The following is a 20,740-nucleotide window of genomic DNA, read 5'->3' as shown; positions in this document are numbered from 1 at the left end:
ACCCCACGCCGGAGCAGGTGGATGCCCGAAGGAGGCTGTGATCCCATGGGAAGCCCGTGCTGGAGCAGGCTTCTGGCAGGACCTGTGGCCTCATGGAGAGAGGAGCCCACGCTGGAGCAGGTTTGCTGGCAGGACTTGTGGCCCCGCGGGAGACCCATGCTGGAGCAGTCTGTTCCTGAAGGACTGCACCCTGTGGAAGGGACCCAGGCTGGAGCAGTTCGTGAAGAACTGCAGCCCGTGGGACGGACTCACGTTGGAGAAGTTTGTGGTGGACTGTCTCCCGTGGGAGGGACCCCACGCTGGAGCAGGGGAAGAGTGTGAGGAGTCCTCCCCCTGAGGAGGAAGGAGCGGCAGAGACAACGTGTGATGAACTGACCAAAACCCCCATTCCCCTGATCCACTGGGGAAGAGGAAGTAGAGAATTCAGGAGTAAAGTTGAGCCCAGGAAGAAGGGAGGTGGGGGGGAAAGGTGTTTTTAAGATTTTATTTTATTTTTCATTATCCTACTCAGATTTGATTGGTAATAAATTAAACTAATTTTCTTTCACAAGTCAAAACTCTTTTGCCCATGATGGTAATTGCTGAGTGATCTCCCTGTCCTTATCTTGACCAACGAGTCTTTCGTTATAATTTCTCTCCCCTGTCCAGCTGAGGAGGGGAGTGATAGAGCAGCTTTGGTGGGCACCTGGCATCCAGCCAGGGTCAACCCACTGCAGTAAGAATGTAAGGGCAGCCACTACTGGGTCAGATCAAAGGTCCATCTAGTCCAGCGCCCATCTCCAGCAGTGATCAGCAGTGGATGGCTACGGAAAAGAATAAGAACAGGGCAAGGATATGGTCACTCTTTCCCAAATATTATCCCAACCTTCAGCAATTTGTGGAACAGGGACTTCCTGAGCCAGAGGTTATGACTTCATGTTTAAAAGCCCTTAATGGATTTTTCTTCTGTGGATATGTCCAACAATTTTCTGAAGCCTGAATTCCAGTGGAAATGAGTTCTACAGCTTGACTAAATATTTTGTGACGAAGTTATGTCCTTTGGTTTGATTCAAAGCTAGCCCCTAGTGGGTTTCATTTCTCCTACTCCTTGAACTGGAAATGATACTGAGATATTGTTCCAATTTATCTTCCGCATGCTGCTCATTATTATGAAATATTATAAATGATGAAAAAACCACAGCAGTATTTTATCTACATTTACTCATCTCTTTTTTTCCATGCTGAAGAATCCTACTCTGTTTAGCCATTTCTTATGCAGAAGTTGTTCCCTATCTTTATCATTTATCACCCAGTTCTTCAGTATACGAAATCCTTCAGTAGGTGACACAGGAGAGATGTCCAAGCAAAGAGACCAAGACAGTCAGCTGACTTTAATCCACTACTTCCCAGGAATTATACTCCACAATGTACAGGAGTAGCAGAAGAAGAAATGCACTTTGCTGGTACATTTGGTTGGGCTTACTGTGTTGATACTAGCAGCTGAGTGTGAATTTGGTTGCCAAGGCCATTAGGTCACCCAAAGTCTTACAAGTACAGCTTAGCACAGGTCTTATGAGGCTCATACAGAAAGTGATTTTCAGGACCTAATTTAATGAGAGAAGTTCCCCTCTCCTGTCCTTTCTACAATGCTAGCTAAAGCTTACAGACCTCTATAATGAGTGAGAAGTGATAGTTTGTGAAGTAGTCAGGTGGTCTGTGGAGCTCCTTGTTAAAAGACATTATGGAAGGATGTTCTAGAAATGTGTAGGCGTTCTAGGAGACACTGGGAAAGCTCAAGGAGGACAAATTCATCCTAAAAACACAGGCACCACATTGCTGGGGAACTCCCAAAACTTAAAGTGCTTGGGAAAGGGGCTGGGAGAGTGCAGGGGTGAAGCTTGTCCTGTTTTTATATTCTTCGCTAGACATTTGCTGTGGCTGCTGTTGGTGGCAGCACCCTGAGCTAGATGTACCTGTAGTCTGACCCAGACGAACTTCTCTTATAAACCCAGGCTGCCATGTTCATTAAGGCAGCCCATCTATAATCCATGGCCCATCGAGATTACCCTTTCTGTGGCTGCTGTAAATGCCGCAGGAGGTTGTGCTCTCCCCGAGTTTTGCTGGGAAAGGGGAGATGCGAGAAAAAAGGCAGTGAAGACCATGCCACCAGATGAAAGCCCGCGCTGCTAAGCTCGCAGTGACCGGCTGTGCTGCTGCTTTCCCGGTTGTCAGCAGCCCGCAGCTCTTTTGTCACCACTCCCTCGGCGGTGGCGGTGCGCCGAGCCCGCAGCCTGGGAGCGCCGGGAGCGCCGGGAGGCAGCCGGGCGGGCGGCAGGAGGGCTTAGGACCCAGGGGGACGGCAGCCGCCGAGTGGAAGGACCCAGGCTTTGGTGCACACGCCTCCTACCAAAAAAAAAAAAAAATCCTAGCCCCGTGGAGCTGGCGCTCGCTCATTCACAGTTTTCTAGAGAGATCTGAGCCTGAACCTGGGAGCCGGGAGATCTTTCTCACCCACCCAGCTCAACAGCAAGGACACCTACAGGGGGGGGAAAAAATCATCCCACGCAGCCCCCGCCGCCCCACGGCAGGCTGCCTGGCGCTGTGCAGGTATTTGGATTTGTCTTTTCTCGGTTTGCAGCAGGGCGGCTCTCCGCGTTCCCCGTCCCCCCCGCGCCGCCGGGCCCGGGCTGCGGCGTTTCAGCACCGCTGGGCGGACAGCTCCGGCCGCAGCCCCGCCGCGCTGCGGGCGGGGGCCGCTCCCTGCCCGGCCTCCTGCCCGCTGCCTGCCCTGCCTGCCCTGCTCCCTGCCTGCCCTGCTCCCTGCCTGCTGCCTCCTGCCTGCCCTGCTCCCTGCCTCCTGCCTGCCCTGCCTGCCCTGCTCCCTGCCTCCTGCCTGCTCTGCTCCCTGCCTGCTGTTTCCTGCCTGCACTGCTCCCTGCCTCCTGCCTGCCCTGCCTGTCCTGCTCCCTACCTGCTGCCTCCTGCTTGCTGCCTCCTGCCTGCCCAGCTCCCTGCCTGCCCTGCCTCCTGTTCCCTGCCTCTCCTGCCTCTCCTGCCTCTGTTTCCCTGCCTCCTGCCTGCTCTGCTTGCCCCCCTGCCTCCTGCCTGCTCTGCTTGCCCCCCTGCCTCCTTCCCTTGCTCACTGCCTCCCCTGTCTCCATGTCCCCTGCCTCCACTGATTGCCTCCTCTGCCTGCCCTGACTCCCTGCTCCCTTCTTGCCCTGCCTCCTCTGCCTCTTACCTGGCCTGCTCCCTCCCTGCCTCCTTATGCTGCTCCCTGCCTCCCCTGCCTGCCTCATTGCTGTCTGCCTCCCTGCCTCCTTCCCCTGCTCCCTGTCTGCCCTGCCTCTCTTCCTTGCCCTGATCCCTGCCTTCCCTGCCTGTCCTACTTCCTCTGCCTGTCCTGCTTCTCCTCCCTGCCCTGCCTGCCCTACTTTCCTTACCTCCCCTTCTTCCCCTGCTTCCCCTGCCTCCTCTGTCTCCCCTGCCTCTCCTCCCTGCCCTGCTTCCTGCTTCCTGCCTCCTACCTCCTACCTCCTACCTACCCTGCCTCTTCTGCCCCCAGTCCCTCTTGCCCTGCTTCTCTGCCTCCCGCCTTCCTGTTTTCTGCCTTCTCTGTCTACTCTCCTCCCTGCCCTGCTCCCCTGCCTCCTTTCCTCCCTGCTCCTGTTTCCTCCCATTCCTCACTTTCTTGCCCCTTCTTTCCCTCCTGTCTTCCTTCTCTATCACCAGCCTCAATCCTTCCTGAAAGAGGGCACGGGGCTGGAAAAATCAGCTCAGAGCCCAGGAGCTGGGCAAGCAGGGGAAAGAGCACAAGTTGGAAGGGAAAGTCCAGATCAAATTTGAGAGCAGGGAAGAGGCAAGAGGGATGGAGGGGAAAGGGTTAAAACTGGGAGTTAAGGGACCAAGTAAGGAGTCCAGCCAAGTGCTGACAGACAGGAGCTTGCCAAACAGCAGCAGATACCTGTTTGCTCCTCAGGAAATTGATGCCTGCTTTGATCAGGTATATTCAACCCAAAGGGGGATGGGGGATTAAAGGGAGGAGGGAATGTGCCGGGTCAGTCAAATGTTCCGCTTTCCAACGGCAAACAGTGATAAATAATGGGTGCAGGGAAGAAGTGAGGTGAATCGTGCCTGCCCTGTGGATCTTTTGCTGCAGGAAGTCAAGAATTAAGTTGTGGTCTCTGCAAGCAGTGAGGGTGTTCAGAGAAGGCTTCATACAGAAAATAAACACAAAGCAAATAACGGCTGGAGAAACCCCATGCATGCTGCTGGCCTGACTTTAATTCTGTTTGCAATGATTTAATCCTGGGAGGGTGGGGAAGGTCATAGGAGAAAGGGAGCTTTCCCTTTTCAAAATGCTGATTCCTCAATCTACAAGCTCCAGGAATAATGAAGTTAAGGAGCAGATGGCTACTCATTGTCCATCACTAATCAGTGACTGGATCATATTTGGAAGGAAAAATTAAATTACAGAAAGGCTGCTTTCATATGCTTTCTGAGTAATCAGATCATAACATGGATTTTCTCCAGTACTAAAAGTTAACGCAATGCTGACATCTAAATGATATATTATGTAACAGTATTATACCATGCACTGCATAACAAAGGTAAGGGTTTACTTTTTCATATAATGATAAGTCAGATAACCTTATAGTGCTTTCCCTGGTTTGCAGTCTGTATCCTAGCTTGAAGTTTACAGGGGCAGCTTGTGTTGTCAGCATAATCAGGTCTGATATGTGTCTGCTGCTGATATATAAAATGCTGCTGATTGTTTTAAGAGTTCTGTTGACTCATCCAGCTCTGAAAACTACTGAGTATTTTCTAAAGATTAGACTTCATAAGGTATATGCAAAACAATGAAAGATATTACAACCTTTTTCAAAAACCTTCTTACTTCATTATATCATAATTCGTAACTTAAAATCTGGTGCAGAGACTAGATACTCTTATACTGAGTAGCACTGAGTGCTGCTGAATAGTAGTGTGTGCAATGTAATTGAGCTCAGCAATGGAGGAACTGCAGAATCCACTCCATAGCACTGGGTCATAATTCCTTAAACTCTATGTGTTTTGAACACAGAGGTTGTTTCATTGAAGCATGTAACAACAGCCTACTCATCTTCCAAAAGAGAACCATGTCAGTTAAAATACAAATGATCAGCCTTATAAAAGAATGGAGAATATTTCCTTCAAACTAAGATTGTAAACTAATGCAATTGTTAATTTAAGTGTCCAGTTACTGAAGCAATTGTGCTATTATTTGGCAAGCGAGTAGTATTTTCTCTCACAGCCCGTTGCTGTGGTGTCTGGCACATACACATACAAGATATGACAATTGGGACCTACTAGTAAAAAAAAAAAAGAAACAACATCCGTCTTTTATGGAGTGGGAAGTTCAGTGAGCAGAAGTTCACATAGTTTTTGGCAGATGAGTTGTAAGACCTTTCCCTCTTGATACTAACGCTGCTCAGAGGGTTTAGTTTGAGAGTTTCCAAACAGTTTTGGTTTTTTGTGTTGTGTGTTTTTTTTTCCTTCAATAGGATTTATAGAAATAAACTCCTTAAGTCTGATATGTTCCTCTTCTGAGAAAACAAACCCACAAGGTAATATCAAATTATAATAAACTTCATTTTTACAATTTTGGGAGAAGTATCTGTGTGTAGATCTTTGTGTTTGTCCTCAGACTTCAATAGTAGTGAGAGAAAAAACAGGAGATTTGATTAATTCCTGGGTGCAGAAATCCCTCCTTCTTTCCTTTCTCTCCTTCCTCTCTTCTTCCTTCCCTCCTTTCCTTCCTTCCTTGCCTTCCTCATTCCATCCTGCCTTCCTGCCTTCCTTCCCTCCTTCCTTCCTCTCTGCCCCTGCCCTTTCCCTCCTTCCCTTCCTCCCCCCACTGCTACCCCACAGGATGATGGATGGCTTCCTCTGGCATAATGTAGAAAGCAGAACTAAGTCAGCCACTGATAGGGCAATAATACATCACCATTGCATTTCATATTTTTTAAAGGAACTTAATTTTTAAAATGTGGAGCAAAAGAACTGTAAAAATAGATAAACTTCATGTTATTAAAGGTGTAGGACTAAATATCTCCATAATATGTTTTGTTCCTTCTTTTGTATGTCTTTGTGCAGATGTTGTAACACAACTTCTACAGTGCAGTTAGGTATTTTCAGGCACCAATATTATGAACCCATGCTATCAGATTCAGGTTTGGGGGTCAGAATTCATGTTTTGCATACTGCTGATAATTTCAGCTGCAAGAAGTTTCTATAGTATTGGATGAAGTGACCCGTTTGTCCAATAGTGGCCAGGATGCTTTTTGCATGGTGACACTTGGAGTAGCTCATGACTGACATGGAAGTCCCTCAGAGCCTGCGGCTTTTTTGACATGCCACAGGTCAGGCCCCACATTCTCATAAGGATTTGCAGTTTGTCTATGGTTGGTGAATACTTAAAACTTTAAAACTATGATTTGGAGAAAGATTGAAGCAATCTCATTAAGTTCATGGGTGTTTTGTTTAACTTTTTTGTTTACAAGCTGTTTATTTACTAGTTCTTCTCCTGAGCATGTGGTCCTATTCCTTAATACTCAGGTAGGCAGTAAGTTTTGGACATTTCAGATCAAGGGATAATGAGGCAATTTTTTAATTTTATGTCTATTAGACAACCTTGTCAGTCTCTCCTCATGCCCATCAGCTTGTAGCAACAGCAGTTCAGCTGCAGGTTGGTGTTGCAGATATGCCTGCCCTACGTACTATGCAGAGGGCCACAAAGATCAGTTGAGTTGCTGCCGTGTTTTGTGCTGTGCCATGTCTAAATTACCAGCCCTGGACAGATAGGTGTGGCCTGAGGGTAACCTGTAACTGACTTAAGCTGACAAGAAGTCTGTAATATGAGGGGAATAGGAACCTGTGATGTATTGTTTGAACTGAAAGAAATGTTAGGTTTTGTACCTGAGTGAGGAGATCACATCCCAGGAAAGTGTGAGAAAGCATCAAATTCCCCACACAGCTGTTACAGTCACAAATGTTCCCTATTTTCATATTGAAGAGAAGCAACAATTCCCTAGTGAAGGTTTACAGGAGCACTAGGACTTGCAGGAGAAAGGCTTGCAATACTTAACTCGTTTAGGCTGACTGGGAGAATCTAGTCCCTTAGGGAAGAGCTACAGGGAAGCAGGGATGTTCATAATAGTCAGGACTGCTGAGGCCACACCTCAGTGGAGTACACTGTATCCAGTTCTGGGTTCCCCAGTACAAGAGAGACATGGACATGCTGGAGAAAGTCCAATGAAGGGTCACAAGGATGATTAAGTGACTGGAGCATCTCTCCTGTGAGGAAAGGCTGAGAGAGCTGGGAATGTTCAGCCGGGAGAAGAGCAGGCTCAGGGGGATCTCACAGACATGTACAAATACCTGAAGGGAAGGTGCAAAGAGGATGGAGCCAAGCTCTTCTCAGCGGTGCCCAGTGACAGAACCAGAGGCAATGGGCACAAACTGAACACAGGAGGTTCATTCTGAACATCAGGAAACACTTTTTTACTGTGAGAGTGACCGAGCCCTGGCACAGGTTGCCCAGAGAGGTTGTGGAGTCTCCTTCCTTGGAGATATTCGAAAGCTATCTGGGCATGGTCCTGGGCAACCTGCTTTGGGTGGCCCTGCTTGAGCAGGGGGATTGGACCAAATACCCTCCAATCTCAGCCATTCTGTGATTCTGTGATAATCTGAGCAGAAGTCAGGCTATGGACTTGGGATGTGAGCTAGACCTGTCTGGATCTCCCATAGGGGGGTTGCTCTTGGCAAAAATATAAAGACATGGTACACTTTTGGGGTCCTGATTATGCCATTGAAGCCTAGGGGGATTACCCTAGGGGGATTACTGGGGACACTGGGAACATTGCAGTCTACCCCTCCATTTCCTTGTGTGCAACATGGCTTCACATTTTTCTCATGATGCAGAGAATTATGCATAGAGGGGAAAGATTGCCCAGATGTTAGCGTGTAAGCCTGCAGCTCAGGAGACACATGGTCTGTTCCCAGCTCTGTGAAATATGTCCTCCGTGACCTCAGGCAAATCATTCAGGGCTGTACTTCTCCCTACTGTCTGTGGAGGATGCCAGGATCCAACAGCAAAAGACAAGAGAGAGTCAGTTTTTCTCATCACTCTTTTGAAGTTAGTTCATGGAGCTGGGATATGTCCCTTTCTATGTCTGAGCACTAAGTTTCCAGTGTGGGTTCCTACTAAGGTACCACAAGGCCACAAAGTGCCATGGGAGCCATTCCCACAAGTACAGCTATGGATTCATCCTCCCTTGCCATTATGGAGCAAACCCTGCTAAGCAGAACATAGCCCCAAGATGTTTTCCACAGTTAACATCAAAATATTTTTTAAAAAGCAATTTAATGAGATGACACCCACACTCTGAGATGAAATCATTCTAGATTACCATTTTCCCTCCCTTCCTGCCCACTCCCTTCTTTTCTGGCATGATTTTAGCAGCTAATATCTGTATGAATGCTAGGAGTTAGGAATTATATAATGAGACAAAACATAACAGTGATGCCTATTAATACCAGGTGAGGATCAAACCCTAGTGCCTTCCCTGTTTAAAAGCTGTGGTAATGAAATTTCACATGGCATATAGCTTTGGACTGAATGGAAAACACTTGGTAGACAGAGGCAAGTAAAATCTTTCTGGAACTGAAGCGGATGGGGAAGGGCCAAATGGCCATGAGGACAGTGCTTCAAGAGGCAAATGGTGTTGCAGGGACAGCTAAGCGGGCGGGAACAAAATGATCCAGACAAGCATCATCATCACTGAGAGCAGGTTTTGGCCGATTTTCCAGGGGATGTAAAGCAAATAGGGGTTGAATATTGATCCAGAAGCTGTCATTGATGAGAGAGCAGTAAAGCTTATTAAGATCTTTGAATGGAAAGTGCTATATATACTTCCTTAAGATATTATTTTAATTTTAGTTAAAATTTATTAAATATTAGTTATTAAATATTACTGTACATTTTATTATTAACTGAATTTTATTTTTGAGGATCAGGCAAAAATGTAAGCTGTTTGTCTGAAAAATGTATCCCACTTTCAGTATTTTACCTATCCTAAAGCCACTCTCTGTCCCTTGTCGTTCTCTTGTTGGGAATGAAAATGAATAAGCTGAAAGGGTTTGTGACACCACAATTTTAGTGGAAATGTCCCTTTTTTTGTTTGTATTAATATGTTGTGTTTCAGACCTCTGTTAATTATTTTTCCTTGTTTAAAGCTGGGTTTTGTTCCTGTGGAGGGTTGATTTATTGTAAGTGGCTGTGAAAAGACATTAGGAGAGCTAATAGTCCTTTGGGAACAAAGAGTCACAACACAGAAAAACAGCTGTCGAGACTATAACGCAGAGTCTAGTGTGCCAACATGCAACAACAATATTCAAGATAGGGAAAAAAAAGGCCAGCATCTTCATTTGAGAGGAAAAAAAAAAAGCAGAACAAAGATGTAAACATCTGAAAAATTGGCAGATGGATCAGAGCTGTACACAACACCAGAAGAGAATGAGAAATTGCCATGTGTGGGAGGGGGTGAAAATGGAGAAGGTGCTTCTGTTACACCTTTGGGAATCAGAATAAAGCAGTACCATTTGAGAAAGCACAATGACAATTAAACGAGGTAGCTATGGAGCATTACATTTATTGTCAAGGTAAGCAGTGGGAGAACCAAATCATCCACTGATGTAAATCAGACTCCTTGAAGTCAATGGTGCTAGAGTGGATTACTACTAACCCGTGATTTGTGTTATGATTCAGGTAGCGACAACATTGTTCATACATATTTTGGATTATTTTGCACTATATAACACTACGCCAATAAAGTATTTTAGTGCAAAGTCTATTCCGGCTTATAATTGGGAAAATATATAGAGGCTCTCCTGTAAGCTGTAACCCATGGCTATAGCTCAGCTTACTATGAGAAAACTCTGAAATGCATTTAAAAATATATCTTTTGTTAGACTGAGTATTTGTAAGTTGCTTTTTGGCAAAAATACAGTCTGACAGGAGAGGACCGTATTTCCCTCACCTTGGAATCATCCTGGGCATCAAGGATATTAATCCATTTAAATAAGATAAAAACAGTAGGAAACTTTAATGATAATAAGTAGTATAATTTTTGACACTACAAGGAAATCTGTCTCCTTGATCTAACCCCATTTTCTTTTCGAGTAGACTGCAACTGACCTTTAAAGAATTTGCCTTATTTCCAAAGAAGCATCTATGTGGAGATGGGAGTCAGAAATGGAGCAGAGGAAGGGACAGTTCTACTCCCCATAAACTCTCAGGAAACAGATGAACCCACTGGGGGGGTCACAGTTAACTGCCACAAGTCCTTGGACCTGTTAGAACCAGTCCAGAGGAGGGCCACAAAAATGATCAGAGGGCTGGAACACCTCTCCTAAGAAGAAAGCCTAAGAGAGCTGCTGCTTTTCAGCCTAGAGAAGAAAAGGCTCTGAGGAGACCTTATTGCAGCCTTTCAGTACATAAAAGGGGCTTATAAGAAAGATGGAGAGAGACTGTTTACTAGGGCCTGAAGTAATAGGTGAAGGGCTAATGGTTTAAACTGAAAGAGGGCAGGTTTAAACTGGATATAGAGAAGGAATTCTTTACGATGAGGGTGGGGAGACACTGGAACAGGTTGCCCAGAGAAGTAGTGGATGCCCCATCCCTGGGAGTGTTCCAGGGCAGGTTGGATGGGGCTTTGAGCAACCTGATCCAGTGAAAGATGTCCCTGCCCACGGCAGGGGGGTTGGACTAGATGGTCTTTAAAGGTCCCTTCCAACCCAAACCATTCTATGATTCTATGATTCTGTAATTCTAAGTCACAGGAGCTCCAAAGGTGTTCGAATTCATACTGAGCCCTGAGCCAGAGCTGGCACAGACCCCAAATAAGCTTCTTGCTTCCACCCCTCTACCGAGCACCCTGAAGCACAACCAGCCTCCTTAGGGTATGACTTAGGGAAAGAACTAATCCTTACACTCATTCCCCCAGTGACAGTGTCACACTTAAACACACTGAGCTCCCCTAAGTAGCTTATGGAGGCAATTGTAACTAAAAACATGATTTATGCAAGAAAATGCTAATGCCACCATTCATTTGAGATCTTAAGCACAAAATATTGGCCTGATTTTCCCATGGCCTACATCAGTGGAATTCAGTTGATACCATCAGAGTTATCCTAATTTGGCCTAATAAAGGCAAGAGGAAAGCAAGTAACTGTTAGTTTATTTTTGTGTGTGCTATCCACCTTTAACACAACTCTCATTTCTTCAAGAATTAAATAACCTGGACCCATAGATTACCCCCTCAAAACTTCAGGGCCTGTTTTTCTGGAGTCATCTGCACTCCACAGTGACTTGCCAAAGGAGCCAGCCTTCCTTCTTTCCTCCCCCCTTTTCCCAGGTTTTCCCAGACTCATGAATCACCGGATACTCTGCCCTGCAGGTAGCTCTTCCTAACTCCAGCTCCACAGTGAATACAGAAAGAGACTGCTTAACAAACTCTCCTTTGTATCACCCACAGACAAGTCTAATGCACATTGCTGTTGAATGAAAAGCTTATCTCGCACCACAAATGTCCTTTAAGCAAATATGCAGAAACTCTCTGTATTCAAATTTAGGGATTTCATCCCGGGGCTGCAGCTGTGGCATCCAAAATGGAGTTTTTATCAATGAGATGCAAGCTCACGAAACAGGGAACTCGGGCATCCTTGGTGCTGATTAACTTCCAGGTCCTGCAAGGTAACTCTGTGCAGCCCCTGGAAGAAGAAATGCTCTGGCTGCTGCTGTCCCCTTTGTTTGATATGAGAACGCTGAACCCAGGGGAGCAGCTGAGTGAAATGGTTGTTTTGCTATAAATAATACATAGCTTTCCAAAGAGCTTTCTTCAAATACAGTAAAGTATGTCTTTCACTGAGGGATTCCCTTTTAATTTTTAAACCAATTTTTCCTTTTCAGAAATCAGAAAGAGAGAGAGATCAGTTAAGTGGTGGGTTTTTTGTTTGCTTGTCTGTTTTTGTGATGGCTGAAAAATTGAATGGATCTTGATCTTTCTTCATACACATTTCACGTTGGAACAGACCTTGATCTTATTTCGCACAAGTGTAACTACACAGATTTCAATGACAGCCTTTTGCTAATTATGTCACTGAAATGTAAGAGATTCACTGTACCATTTTGCTCATACATAACAGCTTAAGCAGCTTTTCTTCTAACACTTGTAAAAACAAATTCTAGGTAAAGTACAGGAATGGAAATGAAATTCAGAACTCGGTATTCAGGAAAGCTACAAGATACTAAAAAAAAGAATTTGGAATAAAATGCATCTCTTCAACTAAAACACCAACCCTGTTGGATTAGATTCATCAAAGACTTTATTCCTGGGAAGTTTCCCATGAAGAGGTATTAAGTCTCAATGGGAAATATTTTCAGAGAAATTTTACCAAGTACAAAATACCCCTGATATTGGTGGAGTTTTAGGGTTTTTTAAATCAGTTTTACAATCAGCTCAGGGACTAATTCAAGGAAAGGTACAAGCTGATAGTATGGGTGATAAAGCCAAATCAATCACTTGTTATACTTACTATGATAAGTGTAAATCTGCATACTTAGGAAGCTGAAATGTAGCTCCTGTTAGGAGTGGAAAAAAATGATGGTTATTTTTGCTTTTGTCATCCTGGGCTTGAAGTTATGGGATGCTGGAACTCCCACACTTCTATAAGACAACTTTGCGAAGTGTATTCTAATAGTAAGTTGATACAGCTTAGTGTTAATTGTCAATTAATCAGATTGCCTTTCTGAAAGCTTGAATATATACATTCAAGATGTCAATGACTGCCTTATCTTAAATGCTCCCATTCTGAAATTATTTGACTGCTATCCTCTTACATATGAAGCACACAAAGCAACATTATTGCTATGTAAACTTCAGAAATGCATTCCTGTAAGCTTTACATACATATTTAATCTTTCTTTTATATATTTGCTTTTTCTTTTAGTAAGTGATGGAATAAACAACACTTTCCCTTGGATGTATTATACTACATGTGAACTGCCTGTTACTCTTTCTGCAAGAATAAGAAAAGCCCTTCGCTTTCATTTGTTAATTATCAGCTTGATAGCAGAAAGCTGCTGAATGGCTCACGCTCACAGCTGACCATCAATTGAATGGGATCAGCACTTCTCCTACTAAAATATCCGAAGTTAAGGATTTGGAAAAGAGGTTTTTGCAGAGATGACCCACTTACAAGCTGGACTTAGTCCAGAGACTATAGAGAAAGCCCGCCTAGAACTGAATGAAAATCCAGACATTTTGCATCAGGATATCCAGCAAGTCAGGGACATGATCATCACGAGGCCTGACATTGGGTTTTTACGTACAGATGATGCCTTCATCTTGAGATTTCTCCGAGCCAGAAAGTTTCACCAAACTGAGGCCTTCAGACTGCTGGCTCAGTACTTCCAGTACCGCCAATTAAATCTGGATATGTTCAAAAACTTCAAGGCTGATGATCCAGGAATCAAACGGGCTCTGACAGATGGGTTCCCGGGAGTACTGGAAAATCGCGACCACTGTGGCAGGAAGATTCTTCTGCTTTTTGCAGCCAACTGGGATCAGAGTAGGTAAATGTAGATAGTGTCCTTATCTTTTACATACACTCACAATCAACTTGTAACAGAATATTTGTGATCATACTTGAAGCACAAAGGTCATTTTCAGTAAAATATTTTGTAACCATGAGTCCATTTCACTAAAACTTTCATCTGATCAACTCTCGTTCTTCAGACATAACACCATTGAGAGGTAAACGTATATCAGTGTGTGAGATGAGTAGCTCATGGGTTTTTTCCATAAATATTTCCAGGTTTTAGCCAGATAGTGTCTGTCTGCTATAAATACATTAATGCCTATTACATAATTGCTTCAGTAATATCATAGACTAACCGAACAGGTTGACAGAAAGAAAATGTCTCAAAATATATGGGGGTTCTCATAGCTTTTCTGATGCAGAAGGAACTGATCTGATTCTGCCTCCAGACTTCTTAACAGATTTTTTCGTTTGTTTTAACCATTTCACGAATTCCAGCCTGTGTTATGAGATTTCCACAAACTGCATTGTAATTTCTACACACTCTGGTTACTGCATGCTTGTTAGTCTGATAAATGGGAGATTCATGCAAAGTGTATTTTCTGTTCAGGTCATTTCTTTACAGAATAGTGTGAACAAAGATATCTCCCAGCCATTATTATAAAATTATGTCCTTAAATATTAATGTGATTAATCAGCTTTCACTACCTATTTGAAGTGATACAGAGAAAAGGGACTAGTCCAGGAATATCATGTTCACATTTTCCTCTTCATCAGAAGTCATTCCATTCCATTTTCCCTGCCTTCACGGTGAGATGGAGAAATGTAGTCAGCTGTAGGATTGCCATATGTTCTGATGATTTTTGATAAAAATCAGGCCAAAGAACAAAATTCATATTTAGGTTTTGAGTATCATAAAGTCTGATGAGTTCCAGGTAGGATTTTGTTTTGGCATGGTCTAAAGTTGTCCATGAAAGTGTCTTATTCTTAGGAGTCAATAGATTGGAGCTTTGAATTTATGTTATAGAAATTATTAGAGAACATTACACATATGCCTGCAATTTTTCATGTTAGTTGTTTTCAGGGAAAACCTTTCAACTCCATGTGAAAACAGAGTTCAGGAATGTTTCTGATTTTCCTTTGCATGTACAGATCTGGTAAATAAATGTACAGAAAAAGTTACAGAAATGTAACTTTGCATATACAAAAGTATTTGGTGAAATCCAGAACTGAAGACAGTGATAAAAGTCTTATTGACTACAAAGGGGCCAGCAGTTTATCTCCTGTCTTTCTGAACTGTGAGCTTGCCTTTCTTCCAACCACAAAACCCTTCCTTTAGCGATTGGCATGAAAAGAAAGATGAATGAACAGGTATCTTGAATTAATAGAAAGTATCAGCTTGAGAGGACAGAAGCACTGTGGCTCTGCTGGTTGCATTAAGGGATTTAGGTATTATACAGACCCAGCTTTGAGTTTCTGATCCCTCAATAAGATGAATCCTTGCGATTAACCTCGTACATCAGGTCCTGCTCAGGGAAAGCTGATAGTGCTGCTGTCTAAGGCTCCTGCACTGAGATTTTGACAGAACATTGATTCCTGGCAGGTTTTGGCTCAAATTTTCTGCAAGCCCTTTAATATGCATCCATGTATATGTGTATATGCATGTGTGTGCAAAACCCAAAGTGATCCTGCATGTAAGATACTTTGTTTCTGCAAATGTAATTTTAAACTTCAAAGAAGAAAGGCTGAGGCTAACAGGATATACTTTCCTAAGATTCCTCAGTGAAATTAAAAATTTTACCTCTCTTCAGCCACTGAAGCTCAACTCCTCTATGGATTCAAATGACAAGAAGTGTCATTTCTGTGGGCTTTTGTAGCACTGCAAGTGCTGCAGGGATTTGGGACAGGATTTAGGCTGTAAGTAAATAGAGGGATGACCTCCTCCTTTTTTACTGTCTAAATCAACAAGAGCAAAGCTGTTAAGGAACAGGAAATGATGAGTGCAATGTCCTGTCAAGCAGAGGGGAAGCAGGTTATTGACCAGAAGAAATATAATACATTATATTTCACAAAAAATCCCAAACAAACAGGCATTGTGTATATCTTACGAACATATACCTTGGGCAACCTTATTATAGACATGTCTTCAGTGATGACAAGATATTTACAAGCTTACATTTCAGCTGAATGCTAATGCAATCAATTCATATGATGCTGCGATGCTGATACGCAAGAGTAAGAGCTCAGCCTTCAGCATGCCTTTCCTAACTTTAATTTCATTTGCAACTGGCTGTGTTTGCTCTTTATCATTAAATCATAATGATAAGGGGTCATTTATAAAGAAATCATAATTTATAAAGGATCATTTAAAGTCAGCATGGCTATAATCCATAAACTGATTTTCAGTCCAGACATTCTTACCATTTATACTCCTGGCAGTATGGTGGCTATATGGATCACATGTCAAGGAGGGAGAAGCAGCCTCATAACTTTTTGATCTTACAAATACATTGATTTTTAACAGGAAATGTCATTATTTGTGACTGCTTGGACAAATCAGATCCAAGATGTTTTGAAGGGATTCCCTGTATGGAAGATAAAACTTCTGTGTGATCTTTTAGAAACATTTGTAATTTTAGCTTCAATAATGTAATTGATAGATCTAACATCTCTTGAAAACCAGGTTTTCATTTCCAGTCTCAATGTTTTCAGTTTCAGCTTCCAGCTGCTGGATTGTGTTAGTTTAAAGGGACCACAAAAATATGACAGCTTCCCATGTTTGTACTTTTGTGTCGTGACCACGTCATCATTTAACCTACTTTTGAATTCACTGAGGATGCAGCACTGTAGGGTAAGTTACTGTCAGGCAACAAGAAGATGGTACATTAGTTACTCTACAGCAGTGGTTCTTGTGTTCACTTTTAACCATGGTGAATGTAAACAGCTAACCCTTTTTTCCTTGAGGGCAAAACAACCTTGTGTTGTCCACAAGGTAAAGAACATGCTTGTGGGCAGCCAGCATGGCAAAGATAAAGTTCTGCAAAATATTGCACTTAATATCTTGCTTAATAGCTTAATATCTTGCAATATATTGATGCTGCCAAAGCTTAAATAGATTGAACTTCTTTACTCTCAGAATTAGGAAGATTTTCCAGGTTGATAATACTCTTCATCATTATTTTCTGGACCTTTCCTATCATTTTAGCGTTATGCAGATGGATGAACTTTCACTAATAAATCATCATGTGGTAACACCATATCTTCTGCTCAATAGTTCCCTCCTTTTAGATATAAAATTGTCACTGTTTTCTTAGCTACTCTATCACATTTTGAGCTCATGTTCAGCTCAAATCTGCTTCCAAGTCACTGTTTCCTAAAATACAAACACCACTGGTAAATGTGTCATACATTCTCATCCATAATGTGGGCACAGTCTAGCATGTGATTCACGCTCTTCTGCAGAGCTAAACCTGTCCTCCTCACTAATTACCATTGCATGGGTTTTGTGACATCTGCAAAGTTCACTGGCAAGAGTTTTATTTTTGCTTCCACATCATTGAAAAAGATGGTGATTACTGTTTTGACCAAAACCTCCTTGATGACTAGGAAAAAAACAGAAGGAATGATAATTCTTATCTCCAAATCACTATTTGAGATCTATCATGGTGCCAGGTTCATTTAGCATGAGCTGCATTGGTTTGATTTTGCTCTATTTTTTAGACACATTTCTTAGAGATGATGTCATCACTTTCTCTCTATGTCCTGCATAGCATATTTTGGATCTGTTAGTTAATGTTAATCACATACGATACAGAATAGAAAACTTCAGAGGTATTGAATAAGTGAAAATGAGCAGATGGATAGAAAAGAAAGAGATCAGATTAGTTCCACACTGAGGAGAGGAAAAATGTCAAGCTATATTACCGTACACTAGAGAATCCATGCAGGGCAGGGCCATTGTTCACTTTGATCAGAGCTCAGTCCTCAGAGGTGTAGAATAATCCAACTACAAGGTGTGAACTGACCCAAAACTCACAAAGGCTTCACATATACCAGTGCTCGCAGAGCACCTTATTTTTAAATGGAAATTGTGGAGTAATAAAGACAGGTGAGGATATCAAACTGATCTTGTCAGGAACTTTTTTGACAAAATAATTTGCAGCATAAAAAATCCCAGTTTGTAAAACAAATACATGCATACTTACAAATGTAGAGTTTTGATGAGACCTGAACCAGGATTTCACATAAAAACAAATGTGCCATGTGCTGGATTAAGAATATTCTTTCTCACACTTTTTCATTTCATCAAAGTCTCACCAAACCTAAGCCCTCACTCCTCTGATGCACCTCTAGTAAATTTGAAGCTTTTAAAGAAGTCAGATAAGAGCACCTTTTCGGCTGTTGGATTGAGAAAAGCCTTCACTAACTACCACAGCTGTTCCTAGGTCTGCTACTGCCTTCTAATATATCCTGCTCGTACACGAGGGAGATGGGGGAGTTGGGTGAACTGAAGTAATTCAGCAGAAGGTGTTCATTAATCTTCCAAGTAAAGATATTTCCTTCAAGGTTGTTCAGCCAGAGTAAAATTTATTTCTGCATAGAGAGCCAGCATGAGGGCTATCTCCAATCATCATCCTCTGCGAATAGGGTCTTGGGGTAGGGGGGCAGAAGGTTGCCCATTGTCTTTTGCAGTAAAATAGTAATTAATTTCTCTCTTCATGTCTGGACTGTTGTGTCTTAGATGGTCTCACATAGCTCCAAAAATTCTGTAAGTCAGTCAGACAGAAAAAACTGCTGCTTTGTTTACAACATACATTCCCAAGTCAGCTGCTAGCCATAAATTCTCTTTTATTAACCAAGGAGCCTCAAATGTCAGACACTTACCATTCTGTAGGGAAGTGTATTGAGATAGGCTAAAGGGCAAGGAAATACTCTGACATAACGGTAAATCGACAGCTATAAATATTTTAAAGGATTGCGATAGAAAAAATGATGTCCTTGCTGAGAATGTTCATAGTGGTGTAATTACAAGGATATTATCATGAGCAGATCCTGTTGGTATAAATGAATATGTCTCAAATGCTGATTATTCCAATATATTTCAAGGATAATCTCAGATGCTTAATAGAACATGAAGGAATAAACATCTGTTGAGACTGATTTATAGTCACAGGCAAACTGTGGCAATAACAGCTTCATAGCTGTTTATTATGAGAGATTACGGCTGAAATATGGCCAGCCCTAACACCAGAATTATTTTTACACAGCAGGTCTTTGCGTTTGGTTAAGAGATGGTGCTTCTATGTTGGGAGATGCTTACAGTATTGCAGATTGAGGTTGTGGTTCAAGCATTGCATTGGCCAATAAATAGCCTAGAAGCACACTGTATTAAAAAATAATTCATATTACATTATTACATTACTGAGGTAGTCTGAAATGGTAGCAGAATTCAGGGTAGTAGAGGAAGGAAGCATAGCATAAGCAGAATACTCATTTTGGGGAGTAACAGATGCACAAACTAAATGTTGGACAAAGAAGACGAAAAGGAGCTCTGTCTTGAAATGTTTTAATTTGCTTGGAGATGGCAACTTAATTCAGTTAGTACCATTTATTATGGAAGCCGAGTTTGGGAAGGCTGTTGTAGTCCATAAGAATGACAGAAGGATGACATACACAAATGACAGTCCTGGATAGGGCTGAGAAGGGAATCAAAGAAGAGAGAGAAAATGTCTGAAAAAGAGAAAGAAAAACAACAGCTGGGAAAGTTATGAAGCATATGTTGAAGAACAAGAAAAGCCTGACTGAAAGGAAAAAAAAATCAGCGGAGGGAGGGTAGGGCAATCAAACACATATTGAGAAGGAAGAGAAGGTGACTGGGTGGTGTTGGGCTGAGGGCTGACTGAAGAGCTGTGAAGGACAGAGCCAGGGGGTGAGACAGACAACTGCTGGAGCTGGCCTGCGGGATAACAAAGGGGAACAAAGAGCAGACTGGAAAGTGGCTCTGTGCCACCTCCCTCCTGTGGAGAAAAGAAACCAAATCAAATCCCCAAGCTTTATAAACCAGAGAGAAGGACAGTTGATTAAGAAAAATACACACACGTACACAACAAACACATATGCACACATGCACACACACACCGTTTCTTCCCAGACTGTCTCAAAAGACAAAAATTTTATTGTGAGGGTTTATGTCTGGGTGGCAGAAAAGAGAAACTGTATACAGTTGTGATAGCACTTGTCCCTTGTCCCTAGAAAATGACCCATACACCTACGTGGGCTGTATATGTCATCCTCACAGCTGGGTTCTGCAACAGCACATTATAACAGAGCTATATCAACAGAATAGTACGAAGCCAAACAAGATGACATCCCACTTGGCTCTTTGTCTGTTTGACCCTTGGGAACAGCTGGTAACCATGAATGAATGCTCTTATAAACAGGAGTCTTCCGAGGTGAGACTTTGTAGGAAGAGACCAGAATATTTTTTGTTGGAGCTTTTCCTAAATCAAGTTTTCTAAATATCTGATATTCTGATCAGTTTCTAACTTGCCAACCTAATTAAAAGGAGCTAAGGCAAATTAATGCATTGCAGCAGGAACACACTGCAAAGAGTCAGGGGAGGAAAAAAATGTAATTCTCTGACTACCTATTTCGTAGGCTACATGCATCAGAAAAGAGTGGAGATACTGAGCTGAAATCCTTAATTTGAAATTTTAAAATTCTAATAATTTCTTGATATATTATTTCCCCAGGCCATGATTTATTTTAGACTCTTTCCTCTGAATTCTAAGCCTCTGTATCAATTGCATTTTACATAAAAATAGTCGCTTTTTTCACCACACCCTGGTAGGTGCTGAGCATCCTCCACTTCCAGTACCCTCAAAGCAGCATGAGGAATGCTTGGGAACTGCTGCCGTTAGCAGGCTGGGTGATCCCAGAGGAGTTACAATGGACAGCATGAATTCAGACAAGATGTGCATGGTGTGGGGAGTGCTGAGCTCCATGAAATGGCTGAACAGCAAGTTGGGGTAAATTCTACCCTGCCACCACGGTCACCCTCCTTCAGGGTGCTTGTCTACCTTGGCAAGGCTGGAGGACGAGGGAGACGGCTCCCGTGGTT

At 42.8% G+C, this 20,740-nt stretch overlaps 1 protein-coding gene across 1 annotated transcript in view; it reads left to right on the top strand.

Annotated features, from left to right (window-relative positions):
- Positions 1 to 2,368: 2,368 nt before the first annotated feature.
- The window catches only part of CLVS1 (clavesin 1), a 106,488-nt gene continuing 88,116 nt past the window's right edge, over positions 2,369 to 20,740 (top strand). Inside the window, exons 1-2 of the mRNA XM_075141789.1 lie at positions 2,369 to 2,586; positions 13,030 to 13,654. Coding sequence (XP_074997890.1) covers positions 13,266 to 13,654 — 389 coding nt within the window. The 5' untranslated portion in view covers positions 2,369 to 2,586; positions 13,030 to 13,265. The remainder of the gene's footprint in view (positions 2,587 to 13,029; positions 13,655 to 20,740) is intronic.

This window comes from Calonectris borealis, chromosome 2, assembly GCF_964195595.1.
Source record: "Calonectris borealis chromosome 2, bCalBor7.hap1.2, whole genome shotgun sequence".
Classification (NCBI taxonomy): Eukaryota; Metazoa; Chordata; class Aves; order Procellariiformes; family Procellariidae; genus Calonectris; species Calonectris borealis.
This window is presented reverse-complemented; position numbering and strand designations above follow the sequence as displayed.